The following is a 12,693-nucleotide window of genomic DNA, read 5'->3' on the forward strand; positions in this document are numbered from 1 at the left end:
CCTTCAATTCTGTTGATGTTGTATTTTTCACATAATCCCTAAAACTTTCCGTACAATCTGCAGAATTTCACAACAACTTTGTCCTGGCGTGGAAGAAGGACGAAGCCGTTGTATCAGCCGGGCACATGAAAGTTAGCATGAATCCGCGCATAAAATTGATTCCTGGTCAGAGTCGAAAGGGTGGCACAGTAGACTTAGACAACAGCTATAACCTCGAGATTCGAGATGTAAGAACCAGCGATACTGGGAAATATATCTGTCAGTTGAGCTCAATGAATCCCCGCGAGGTGATTCACACTCTTGTTGTGCTAGGTTAGTTTACAAGCTGTCTTCTTCAATTATGCCAGTTATTTATTAGCCTATTTTGTTATAGTCCCACCCAAGATCACATTTATGACTCCAGCTGCACGTATGGAGGTGGCAAAGGGCTCGACTGTTTATCTTGAATGTCATGGGGATGGTAATCCCGCACCAACAATCAGTTGGTCCCGCAAGGTAAGATAAATACGAAAGTTTTCGGTTAAATTGTGTACAATTTTAAAATTGTCCAAAAGAACATTAAACGGCAAATTTACGAAACACTGTCAACAGGTTGCTTTATTGTCAATCTTTCTGTTCTTGGACAAAAAGCTGATTTGATTCATACATTTACATCAAAGACAATTTTTTTATTCAATAGTACAGCACATCAAGCAATATTCTTTTGGCATCAGATAGAAAGTTAACGTTCTGAATTAAAAGTTTTAGCGAAAAGTTTTACCATGCATTTTAAAGAGGTGCACTGCACTTTTGAGAGCCATTTCACTGAAAAGTTTGATGCCGAGTTTTCATTATTTGTTGATGAAATATTCATTTTTGCAAACACGCTTTTAAACTGGTTTTGCATTATTTAAATTTCAACTTTGCAGAATGATGTAATGCCAAATGGTGAATCTTCCAACGAGAAGGAAATTATTGAGATTCGCAATGCAGACAGAACTGCCATAGGGATGTACAAATGCAGTGCTGACAATCACGTGGGAACACCGGATACACGTGAAGTCGAAGTTAGCGTCATATGTAAGAGTTTTATCAATTTGGGGTAGGGAATAGTTTTAATGTGTCTTTTTTTCTCGGACAGACCCACCTGAAATTGAGTTAGAACGTAGAATGGTCCATACAGGAATTGGATTCGAAGTGCAACTTATCTGCGTTATCCATGCCGAACCACCGGCTAATATTCACTGGTTCTTTGGTACTGCCCAATTGGCTACCACTGAACGCCATTCCCAGCAGAATCATGGCAGTCGGTACTCACTCCATATTCGTAATGTCACCATTTACGATCTTGGAAATTACACATGTCAAGCAACTAATAAACTTGGAAGAGATCGAAAGGTTATGACTCTTACTGGTATTCCGGCAGTTTGCGTATTTGATTCGGTAAGTCTCTTTTTAACAATTCATATAAAATTGCCTTATTCCGACCGGAATGTTATAATTATAAAATATTATGTACAACTGGGGAGGGGGTGACATTACCTCTGAAAAATGCGACCGGTTTTAGTGTACATTTTTTCCTGTTTTGGTACTTATTTCACGAGATATCTCCGAAACTACGTAGGTTGCCAATTTGGGGTTTTCGGTTGCCCATTTCATATTAAATTGACTTTTATTTTGTATTTGTATTTTTTGCTAATTCATTCTACAATGACTGAAAATACCGAGTAAACTCCAAAGTTTTTTCGGCACGCTAGAAACATATGGGAAACATAGGAAACGTCATACCCCTGATGTGCAACGAGTTTATTATAATAGGTATAGGGATATGTGAGGCAGTTTCTCATACACTGAATATGCTTTTCTTAAATATTCTTTTTGGAATAATAAAAATACTTTGATATTGTGCTATATTGTTACGATTCTGTGCAGCCACCGGAGAAGAGCATTCACTGGCAATCACCGGAGAAGACCATGATTGGAAAATATTTCTCATAAAAAAAAGACTTCTGCAACTGGCTTTAAACGTGCAAGCCAAGTTACTTCTTCGCTCTATCGAATATGACTTTTTTGAGGATTGATATACCAAAATTCGCGAGGCAAGTGGTTAACACTTTTTGTTCGGCGACTGCTGATCGGTCAGCGTACTTTTTGATACGTGTCTCTCTAAACGACTTTTTTTCCTTGGTTTTCATATGAAAAAATCAAAAATTTCACTTAAAATTATTTGTCTTAAAGTGAATTAAGCAATTTAAAGAGATGAAAATTGACGATAACTTACTAAAACGGCTTAGACAAAATGACGCTGGATATTTGTAAATAAATTGTTAATTTATTTAAGCAGAACCCAACCTTAACATTACGACAAGGAGTAGAAAAATTATTTAAGGAAGGTAGGGGAGACCTAGGAGGTTTAGGACACTTTTTCATGTTTTGACTTCAAGGCAGTATTCCAAAAAATCACGATAATATATTACTCCCTCCGTCCCAAAAAAAGTCGTACGTTTGGGGAAAAATTAGGGATTAAGGAATTGTTTTACGGAATGTTTTTGTTAATAGTAAATATCTTACGTATGAACTATTCTCCATCTTCAGTAGTAATATTGAGGTCCACCTACCACGGTAAGATAAGGAACTGGTGTCTTGAAGATTTATTTTTTCACTTTTTTTTTCGAAGAGCTCCGTTCGATATGTAACTTTTGAAAATTCTACTGCAATTAACATTTTTAACTAGAATTTTATTTAAAAATTTAGTGTACCAAAGAAGGAATTTATAGTTCTTTTTGTTATGCCATAACAATGGGTCTAAATTCACTAAAAAGGGCAATAAAACCAATCTTGCTCTTTTTTTCTACGTTCTGTGATATGGGTGCTGAATGGTTGGAGATAAAGATTTGATGTCTTTGGACGACCCCCACCCCCCGTACGTCAACTTTTGGATTTTCAATATGTCCCCAGTTTCCCCCCGCCCCTCCTCTTCCTCAGAAAAAATCGCACTATGTGTTTTTGAGCAATCCCAAAAAACGATATGGTTTTTGGAGGGAAAGGAAGGGGGGGGTAAATGAGGGGTAGGGTAATGATCCTAAAGTCGACTTACGGGGGTGCCGCCGAAGGTGCCAAGCTTCTATCTTCAACCTTTTGGTACTTAAATCTTACTAAAAATATTCAAAAGAAAGATGTTTTTAAGACATTGTTTTCTTATCTTACAATCGTAGGTGGACCTCCATATTACCACTGAAGATGGAGGATACTATGTACATAAGATATTTCCAATACACAGCATTTCTACTTTACACCGTCTCTTCCTAGCGATATTCTTCCAAACGTACGACTTTTTTTGGGACAAGAATTTTTCTCAAACGTACGACTTTTTTTTGGGACGGAGGGAGTACAATTTTATGCAGTCTATAGGATACTTATGGGTATTGATTATATAAAAAGCATGCAATAGAACTTGGAAAACAACTGAATTTTCTTGGAGATGATAAAACATTTTAAACTGACACTTTGTCCCAAACCTCCCCGATTTGGGGCAGTGTGGGACACAAAAGGAAATGTTTGGGACGCATTTTTTCTCGAATAATTTGCATTATTGGAGAATATTAATTCATTTTAAAAGCTACATTAAAAATATTTCTAACAGAAATAGATATATTTAATCTTTTATTTCATACTTAAAAATCAATATCAATCTTATTTGTACAGTAGAGTCATTTTTTGTCAATCATTTATTTAATGTATTTTCTTCTTATTTACCATCCTATCTGTCTTTACTTTTTTATTCTTAATATTAGAATTATCATCATTCAAATTCCTCAGGCGAGTAGATTCTCTAGGACACTCTTAGTTTTGAACTCATTGACGGATTCCTGTTTGGTTTTACGACAACAGCGTGGTAGTTGTTTTTCCTTATTTCTCTGAATAAGCTCTCACCTTGCCTTTTGTAGAAAACTTGTGAGAATTGTAGAGGATATTGCTCGAGAAATTTTCCAGAAAATAATTTTTAACGGGATTGGGCAAAGGCGAATATCCTCGGGAGAAGAATTTATTAGTTCCCAAGACATTGATGGTTTAATTGTCTCTGTAGTTGAAGACAACTGCTCAACTGGTAAATTTTGCACAAGTGGGAGATTTCCAGTAGAAACTGGGCATTACACTTCATTTTCACAATAAACAATTGCACACCACCGACAATCTTGTCGAAAATCAACGTCCCATTCATCCCCTTTCAGGTGTCCCAAACATCCCCGCGGGTAGTATTTAAAACCTTTAAGTAAAAATCAAGAGCGTATAATCTCTGAAGCTTTTATAAAAATATGTTACTAGACTATACTGCTAGCTAATGAGATAAAAAAGTTTTGATTATATATCGCTGATTTAAAGTACAAAGAGCAAAACTGAGAAATCAAGAAATACAATTTTTATCAATTTTTAAGAAAGTGTTCATAGAATTAAAACAATAAAACTGAGGATATCCATTCTTTTAGTCACGATACATCTTAATATTGCCTACGATTGAGCAGTGGTCAAATCCCATTTATTTAAAAAAAAATAATGAAAAAATCGTCTTGTCCCACACTACCCCTGTCTCAAACCTCCCCGGTCTCCCCTATAGGAAATATGATACTTAACCATTCAAACTCGTCTCCTTACGCATAAACTCAAGTAACGAGGCACAAGAAAAAATCGTAAGGCTAAAAACTGACCAAAGTGAGGATTTTAGGGAAACATAGTTACTCTTTGTTGCATATTACCAAGAACCTCTCGAGATTTCAATTTTCAATACGTTTTTGCATAGAGGCACTGAAGACTATTGGCAACTGTTTTCCTAAGGAGAATTGACTTAAGAGTCTGATACATTCCGAAATCGTGCATTTAAAGCTATCTAAAAATACATATTTTATTATGCTCGCCGAAATAATACAAGAACTACGAGGAAATTTGTTTATAGCGCGGTGCAATATCTGCAAAATTTTTACAAGGAAAACTGAAAAATAGCTTCACTTTTTATTAGGCTTGGCCCTTGATGGGCCCCTGAAATTACAATCGCCAGATTTCGAGGAAATAGGTTTTCAACTTTCTTTAGTTTTTACCGAACAGTTTATTCACTTCGACAATCCATCTACATTCATTGCCTTGGCACCCTTGGCAAGCTTGTCACCATTGACTAACAACTTCAATCACTATCCCAGTTATCCGGGTTTCTTTTGCGGCAGTGCTGCCAACTGATATAACAGAGTTCAAGGGAACAAAGTGTGCATTTTCAAGGATCTGACAGGACGAAGTCATCACTTTGAGGTTCTGTCATAAAAGTTTTGAAAGTTTAGTGAAAGATATGCTTGAGAAAGGCCAAGCCATTACCAATTACAGTGGCGACTGGATCCATTCTTAGTGGTAAAGCATCTTGGTCCTTAAGGAGTATGACTAATCATCACTGTACTTAGGAATTCAAAAAAAAACTTTCTTTTTATTAAGTTCGTCACGCTTTTACTAAATAGACTGTGGTAAAACGTATTCCACTCTTTAATTTACAATTCAGGCTAATTAAATGAATATGTGAAGTATTTCACAATTTGCAGGGTAAAAATTTCCCTTTAATTTGTCCCTTATTATTAATTAATCATAGTTTGTAGTTTCTGGGATTCCTTTTAACTTCGTTCTATTATTTGTTTTTCGAATATTATTATCTTTCTCTCCATGTACTATTACTACTGTTATTTTAAACTTTTATAAACCCATAGATATTTATTTTACATTCAACATTTATTCATAGGATAAAAGGAAGTACACCAAATTCTCGTTACTGAATCCCTTTTCTCCTGACTTTCACAATAGCCACAACATATACGTATTCATTTCAAGAGTCCTCTTTGTGGTTCACTTATTCCATGTATAGTACTCTATACAACATTAATCAAACAGAACTATTTTATGATTTATGAGATGGGAGTGCGATAGTTCAAGTGGTGTATAGAAATGGAGAATCGAATTTTATGCTGTTTTCTCTGGGAGGTTGGTCTTGAAGGTGGCGGCAAACGCAGATAGATCAAAAGAAATAAACTTGTTTTTATTGATTTTTTTCCACAGTAAAACAAAGTGTTACATTTGTATTACCATGCTCTATAGGAAATATTTCTCATTGTGGTATTACGGATAGGGAAAGGTGGGGCAAATCAGGGATCTGAATGTTTTTTGAGAACTATTTTCCAAGCTAACCACATTCAAGCTAAATAAGTCTAGATTGGCACAGGGCCTTTTTCATATGCTAATTTGTTATTTCATAATTTTATAATTTCGAAAGTCGCACAGTCTTGAACTGCCCCACCTTCCTTTATTCCAAATAAGCGTAATACTCGCAATATCGCGGGTATTGAAGAAAAGACGATAAAATCTAATATTGAATACCAACGTAATATGTACCTAATACGTACTTTCTTATGTGACTGCAAGATCTCTTTAACCATTTAAGGACGATTGGGTCACCGGTGACCCAAAAATGAAATTTTTCCTACGATCTTCTAAAGATATGCTTTGTTCTAAAAAGTCAGAAAGAGTGATTTTTTCTGACCCCCGATTTTTGACCTTCTCGTCCTTAAAGGGTTAAGGGACCGCGCCTCTCACACTAAACTCTTCTAGTCCTTGTGACTCTCCGTCAGATCGTTTCAAAAACGTAGCACAGGTCGTTGTTGAAAGGAGGCTTCTTGCGAGTTTTTGTAACTATTGTAGAAGATTTTTCCGCCACAAACGGTTAAGTAGCGATCGTGTCGTTACATTCCTCGCCGTTGGCAACCCTTCCTATTGCAATCTCAAGGTTGCCTCCCTGACCTGCTTCAGAGTGAGTGGTATGACACCCTGGCGCCATGTGTGGTGGAGTCAGTGTGTCATGGGAAGGCTCAGAGTGCGGATGCTGAGCCTGTGAATCCCAAAAAGAGGGCCACCACCTGTTGAGTGTAAGCGTCAGTAGTCCGGAAGGGCTACACTATCTTGCTTTCACGGAGATGGTTTGTTAGCCCCTTGCCCAACCCTTTCTAGAAGGACCAGGAAGGGAATTCTATAACAGTATGACAATGTCATATAACAAATTTTTTATGATAAATTCCAGAGTAAGAGAGAGGAGGAGAAAGAAAGAGAGAGCCCAGTAAGCAGCTCTATGAAGCTTTTAGTCATTGATATGAGACGGATTTTTGATTGATTCGTCCGAATTTACTTCATAAAAAATTAAATTTGTCATATGACATTGTCATACTGTTACAGAATTCCCTTACAGATCCCCTGTTCGTTAGCCTCAGGTTCGTGACTTCCCACACTGGGTTGGTTACCCAATCTTTCTACAGGGGTCCCGGGATTATGCAAATACACTTAAGCATTATTGCCTATCATCAGAAGCAGATTTGTGAAATCATTTTTGAAATGTTCCTAAATATATGCATTTTTCGGGGAAGTAAATTTGAAATGCGTAACTATGAATATTTGGCGCTGAAAATATCCCAAAAAATTGGCGCTAATTATTTTGCATACTTTATGGCGTTTCCGTAACTTATTTAAAAAAAAGTCTCCTGAGAGTATGCAAAATTTCTGTATGCGTAAAGCCGTTTTGCGTGTTTTTTCTCGATCCCTAAAATATGCATAATCCAGGAACGTCCTGTAGCACTCACCTGGGTGTACCGGAACCTACGCTTGGGGATGAACATAGAAGTTGAAAGGAAGAGGCTATGTGTCCAATTACCCTCTCCGTTTAAACGCCACTTAAATCTATTTAAATTTATTTTCCATTTCTTCCGGTCGGAATAAGGCTTGTATAGAAGAGTAACATTAAACATTTCAAGGTAAATCTAAAAAACTTACAAAAAAATTGCTATATTTAGGCACCATTGGGAAATAATCGTGACCACTACAACATTTCATGGGGAACATTGAGTTACTCAAATGTCCTGGAATACAGGCTTTTCTACCGAATCCAGTACACAACAACGACCGAAGAGGAAACGGTAAGTACCTTCTTCACAAATACTAATTGAACTTTTCAAATTAAAATACATTAAATTACTAAGTTGTAGAATTCTTGAAGTAGTTTTCCCATTTGTTGTTTAAACAGATCAAGCTACTAACGTACCAATAGCAAGTACATCATAAACTGTGAAAGGGTACTTTTGATAAATATTCAGTACCTCTTGGCAAGAGGAAAGTGTAGTTTGCAATAAAGTGTCAGTGTTTCTATCTCAGACTTGGTGCATGACACTTACAGCGTTATTGAATGAAATTTCCTTGGAAATTGGACCCAAGAGCGCCAAGTCGATGAGGTAAATTGAATTTCCACCAAGACTTGGCAGACCAAATGGGAAAGTGGAACAATTGTAAGAAGTACCCTTTTGAGATGGCGAGAATATGTCTAGGATTAGCTGTTCTGCTTGAATAATGGAGAACAGGCACGTTCTCTAAAGTTTATCCATAATTAAATTCCAAATGCTATATTCATCTTGTGAATGAGAAAATATCTGCATATCTCATTTGAATAATGCTGATGTCTTTAGGGGAAGACTATGGAAATAACTATGAGATGTTTTATGCTCATAGCCAGATTATATAACAAATCATCACTTCTACACTATCCAATGTCCTATATTCTGTATATTTTGTTCCATATTCGGAAAGAATAACTTTCAGGCATAACAGCCCATTGAGAAGCTAGACATACTTGTGAGAGAAATATCTTGTTAAGATTGTATTCATGTAGGGGAAAGTGCCCTACATTTGGACGACTGAAGATCTATAATATTAGATGAGGAAAGATTGAATTATTTGAAGCTTGAATTGTCCGAAGGTACCGCGCTTTCCCCTACCGTAGATGCGAGTGATACCGTAGATACTCTGTACCATTGCTTTTCATAAGCTTTTCTTTAATTTGTAGCACTTAAGGATGATCTACAGATCATTTCCAAGTATCAGAATTTTAAGAAAAGCTTAGGAAAAGCAAGAGTGCAAAGTCACTCCCCATCTACCGTAGGGGAAAGCGCGCTACATTTGGACAACTCAAGCTTCGAACAATTCAATCTTAATTCTGATACTTAAGGAAGAACTTTAACCCAGTTTTTCTTTAATTCTTGCATTTAAGATGGTTTAAAGACAATCCTTAAGGGTCACAATTAAAGAAAAGCTTATGAAAAACCAGAGTAGTCACCCATAGAATACCTATTTACCCGCATTTACAGTACAGAAATAATATTCTTAATCCCATTACGTGGAATTAAGTTGAAGGGATACGCTTGGAAAGCCAGGAAAGTTTCTCATTCTAGAAAATATCTGGGAATCTAATGGGGATTCAAACCGAAAACACTTAGATCATAGAGTCAGTGGGTGTTCTATGCCACTTGGTGTAGAAAACGTGATAATATAAGGGCTACAATATGTTTCTGAATTAATGCGATAATTGCCAAATTAAATAAAATCATTTTACACCTTTAAATTAGGTTTTAAACAATTAAATAAAAAAATCGTGAGAATTTTAACGAACTTTAGTTCAATGTTAATTAAATTTATGTATAGAGAAATCGTCAATCAGAGCAAATGACACTCAAATCATCCAGTTTTTTTCTCAGTGGAGATAGGAAAAATTCCTGCCTCCACCCAGAATCGAACTGGAGACCTCTCGTGAACTAGACGAGTGCTTTACCAACTGAGCTATTAGAGGCCACATGCTCTGCTTGACTTGCTTCACGACCTTTAGCCAATTTCTCCAATTTAAAAAAAATCAATAGGAAATAGGTTAGTTACCAACGCTAAGACGGCGGTGGCTGCTATCACACGAACATTGAATTCCTTGAACACCTAAATCTGTCAAAATTTTTGTTTAAGAGAGCTCTAGCTCAAAGCAGTATACGAAAAAAAATAGAAAAAAAATAAAGAAATACCAAGGACTTGTTTGGCATTTACAAACTTATTCATAGACGTTAATTCAATTTTCAATTCAAATTGACCGATTATCCGGTCATATACCGGTTTAAAAATATGATATATTTTTAAACCGTAATATATTTGTAATATTTTTCAGTATTTAAATTTTAATTGCTTTCTGTTTTCTAATTAAAATTTGTTACGTATCTTACCTACCGAGGTTTGTCATTTGATCGAGCGCACTAACAAAAACGACCAAAGATAGGTATGTTAGGGACGATACGTAATACGGTAGAATTTTCGGTAGATTACTGACGGCAATTCATATAAGAAGGTCAAGGAGATGAACTCCCTCCGGATGCGTCAGGGGGTGCAATCCTTTCAGGACAGGAAAACACTAAATTCTTTGCCAAAGCTTTCGACGCTCTCGGAGTTGGCCTCAGATCAATGTCCAAGAAGGAGTACCTGCGACGAATTCCCGATTTTCCCTGTAAATCTTCATTTGGAGTAGTAGACAGGCAGTGCGGACAAAATTTCAGAGACATATCACAGATTTGACCACTGAGGAAGACGCGTTGAAGCGTCGAAAACTTTGGCAAAGAATTTAGTGTTTTTCTGTCCTGAAAGGATTGCACCCCCTGACACATCCGGAGGGAGTTCATCTCCTTGACCTTCTTGTAGGTAGGTTTAGTGTTAAAAAAATATTCCTCGAATATTTTTGATTTGAAGAAGAAGAGCCGAATGGATTGATTGAGTGTTTTTATGAGATGTAAAATTACTTTAGGGAAGTGCTTGTAATTTGGGACAGGGTGCAAATAAGCAAGCATCAACGTACTAAGTTTGAAGTGTGATATTTTCGATTCTTTCTTACTTCCTTTTCAGGAATGTTGTTTGAAACCTTGAGAAGTAGTTTATCGTATATTTCTGTGAATTATTTTATTACGTTTAAAAATTATTAAAAAAAAGTACAGGCATAAATTTAACTATAATTTTGGACAATTCGTTTGTAATTTTGGACAACTGATATTTTGTAATTTGAGTCATATTCTCGTCCATTTCAAGAACCTAACCCAAAAATGAGTCAGAACCTCACAAACGTCAAATCCAGAACCCCAACGTCTGAAACGCCAGAACCGAAAAAACGTTTCAAACCGAACAAACGTCAAATGAAAATGTATGTCAATAGTCAAAATGCTACTTGGACAAACTTATTTTGACGTTTATTCGGTTTCAAACGGTTCTTGCTCACCCTTGAGCTAACTTATCAAGTTGACTTCCTGTTTATGAAAAGAAACAATAGTAACCTAACTCTTCTAACTTCTTCGTGTCTTTTGGGACACTGAGTACCCAAAGGAAAGTATAGATATTCTGAGAAAATATCATTTTTTTAAAATTATTTCGAATCGATAAATACCCGATTCTTATGGATGATTACAAGCTATAAGGACGTACAGTTCTAGGATATTTTTTAGGACTTGGATTAATTCCTGAGCTAAGGTATTTTTGGCAGAACAATTAGTGCTAAAACGGCGAGTACGTGAACTTGCACTTTAGGTTTCCGGTAGACTTTCGAAAAGGACTGGCTTGGCTTTCAAATGGCTTTGTCTCTTCGAATGGTTATTACTGAACGGAACCAGTTTGTCCGCCGGAGTGATTTTTAAGCATCCTATTATAATACGGGCGGTATCGTTAGGAGCAGGGGGGTGACATTAGATCTGAAAAACGCGACCAGTTTTAGTGTAATTTCTTCCCTGTTTTCGTACACATATCACGAGATATCTCCAAAACTATGTAGATTGCCAATCTAGGGTTTTCGGTTGCCTTTTCGTTATTAAATTTGTTTTTATTTTGTGTTAGTATTTTTTACTAATTCATTCTACAACGATAGAAAACAGCTAATAAACTCAAAAAAAATTTCGGCTCGCTAGAAACATATGGGAAACATAGGAAATGTCGTGCTCCTGGTTAAGAGCCTCGTCAACCTTCTAGTAGTATACCCGTAAAGAAGTAAGTCGGGTACATGTGTTCTCGTATAGTGAAGTTTGAAGTTTAGTATCTTGATGTGATCATTTGCGCTTAATTAGAAGAAAAATCTTGCTGTAACTACCCTGTTCAGCCCTACACTGGTCAATCTGCAACTTTTTTTTTCAAATATTAGATTGTTAAATAGATAAAATCACATAAAAATATAATTTCCTGTAGGATACTCCTCCCTGTAGAGTTCGACCAATAAAATAGCCATTTCGTGTGTACATATATCATTGGCGGAAATAATTAATGAAATTGAAATAAATTCGGAAGCAATTTGTGTATTACCCAAAATTTGTTGCTGCAGTTATTGATAATTTTGCACTTCATAAAAAAACTAATTTATGATAGAATGTAAATTATGCTCAATTCAAATATATTTTCTTTGATTGAAACATTTTGCAATGAGGTACTTTTTTTGTGGATTTCAGCATGAGCATCAACATCTCTTTCAACCGAGTCATCAAAATTCTCGCAAGAGATTGCCATACTACACTAAACAGTATCAAAATCAAGATACTTGGATCAATGTCATCCTGGATGAGAAAGACCTACTTAAGAATAGAGAATTGGGACTACCTAATAGTCACTATCGTATGTTTCATCATCAGAATCCTGGTGAATTTAATCCGCGTCATCATATCTCAGTCCTGTTGCGAAACCTCACACCTGCCTCCAACTATGAGGCCAGGGTTCAGGCCAGGAATATGCATGGTTGGAATGAAATGTCGCCAGTCTTTCACTTCTCTACGAGAGCGGAAGGTGAGTTCAATGCTCAGATTACTCCACAGAATT

General features: G+C 36.3%; 1 protein-coding gene across 1 annotated transcript in view; it reads left to right on the forward strand.

The window, feature by feature from the left end:
• LOC129802299 (opioid-binding protein/cell adhesion molecule homolog) overlaps positions 1-12,693 on the forward strand; it is a 67,845-nt gene that overhangs the window by 39,944 nt on the left and 15,208 nt on the right. Inside the window, exons 3-8 of the mRNA XM_055848014.1 lie at positions 64-312; positions 374-495; positions 909-1,059; positions 1,121-1,422; positions 7,845-7,967; positions 12,330-12,660. Of these exons, the coding sequence (XP_055703989.1) occupies positions 64-312; positions 374-495; positions 909-1,059; positions 1,121-1,422; positions 7,845-7,967; positions 12,330-12,660 (1,278 nt within the window). The remainder of the gene's footprint in view (positions 1-63; positions 313-373; positions 496-908; positions 1,060-1,120; positions 1,423-7,844; positions 7,968-12,329; positions 12,661-12,693) is intronic.

This window comes from Phlebotomus papatasi, chromosome 2 (assembly GCF_024763615.1).
Source record: "Phlebotomus papatasi isolate M1 chromosome 2, Ppap_2.1, whole genome shotgun sequence".
NCBI lineage: Eukaryota > Metazoa > Arthropoda > Insecta > Diptera > Psychodidae > Phlebotomus > Phlebotomus papatasi.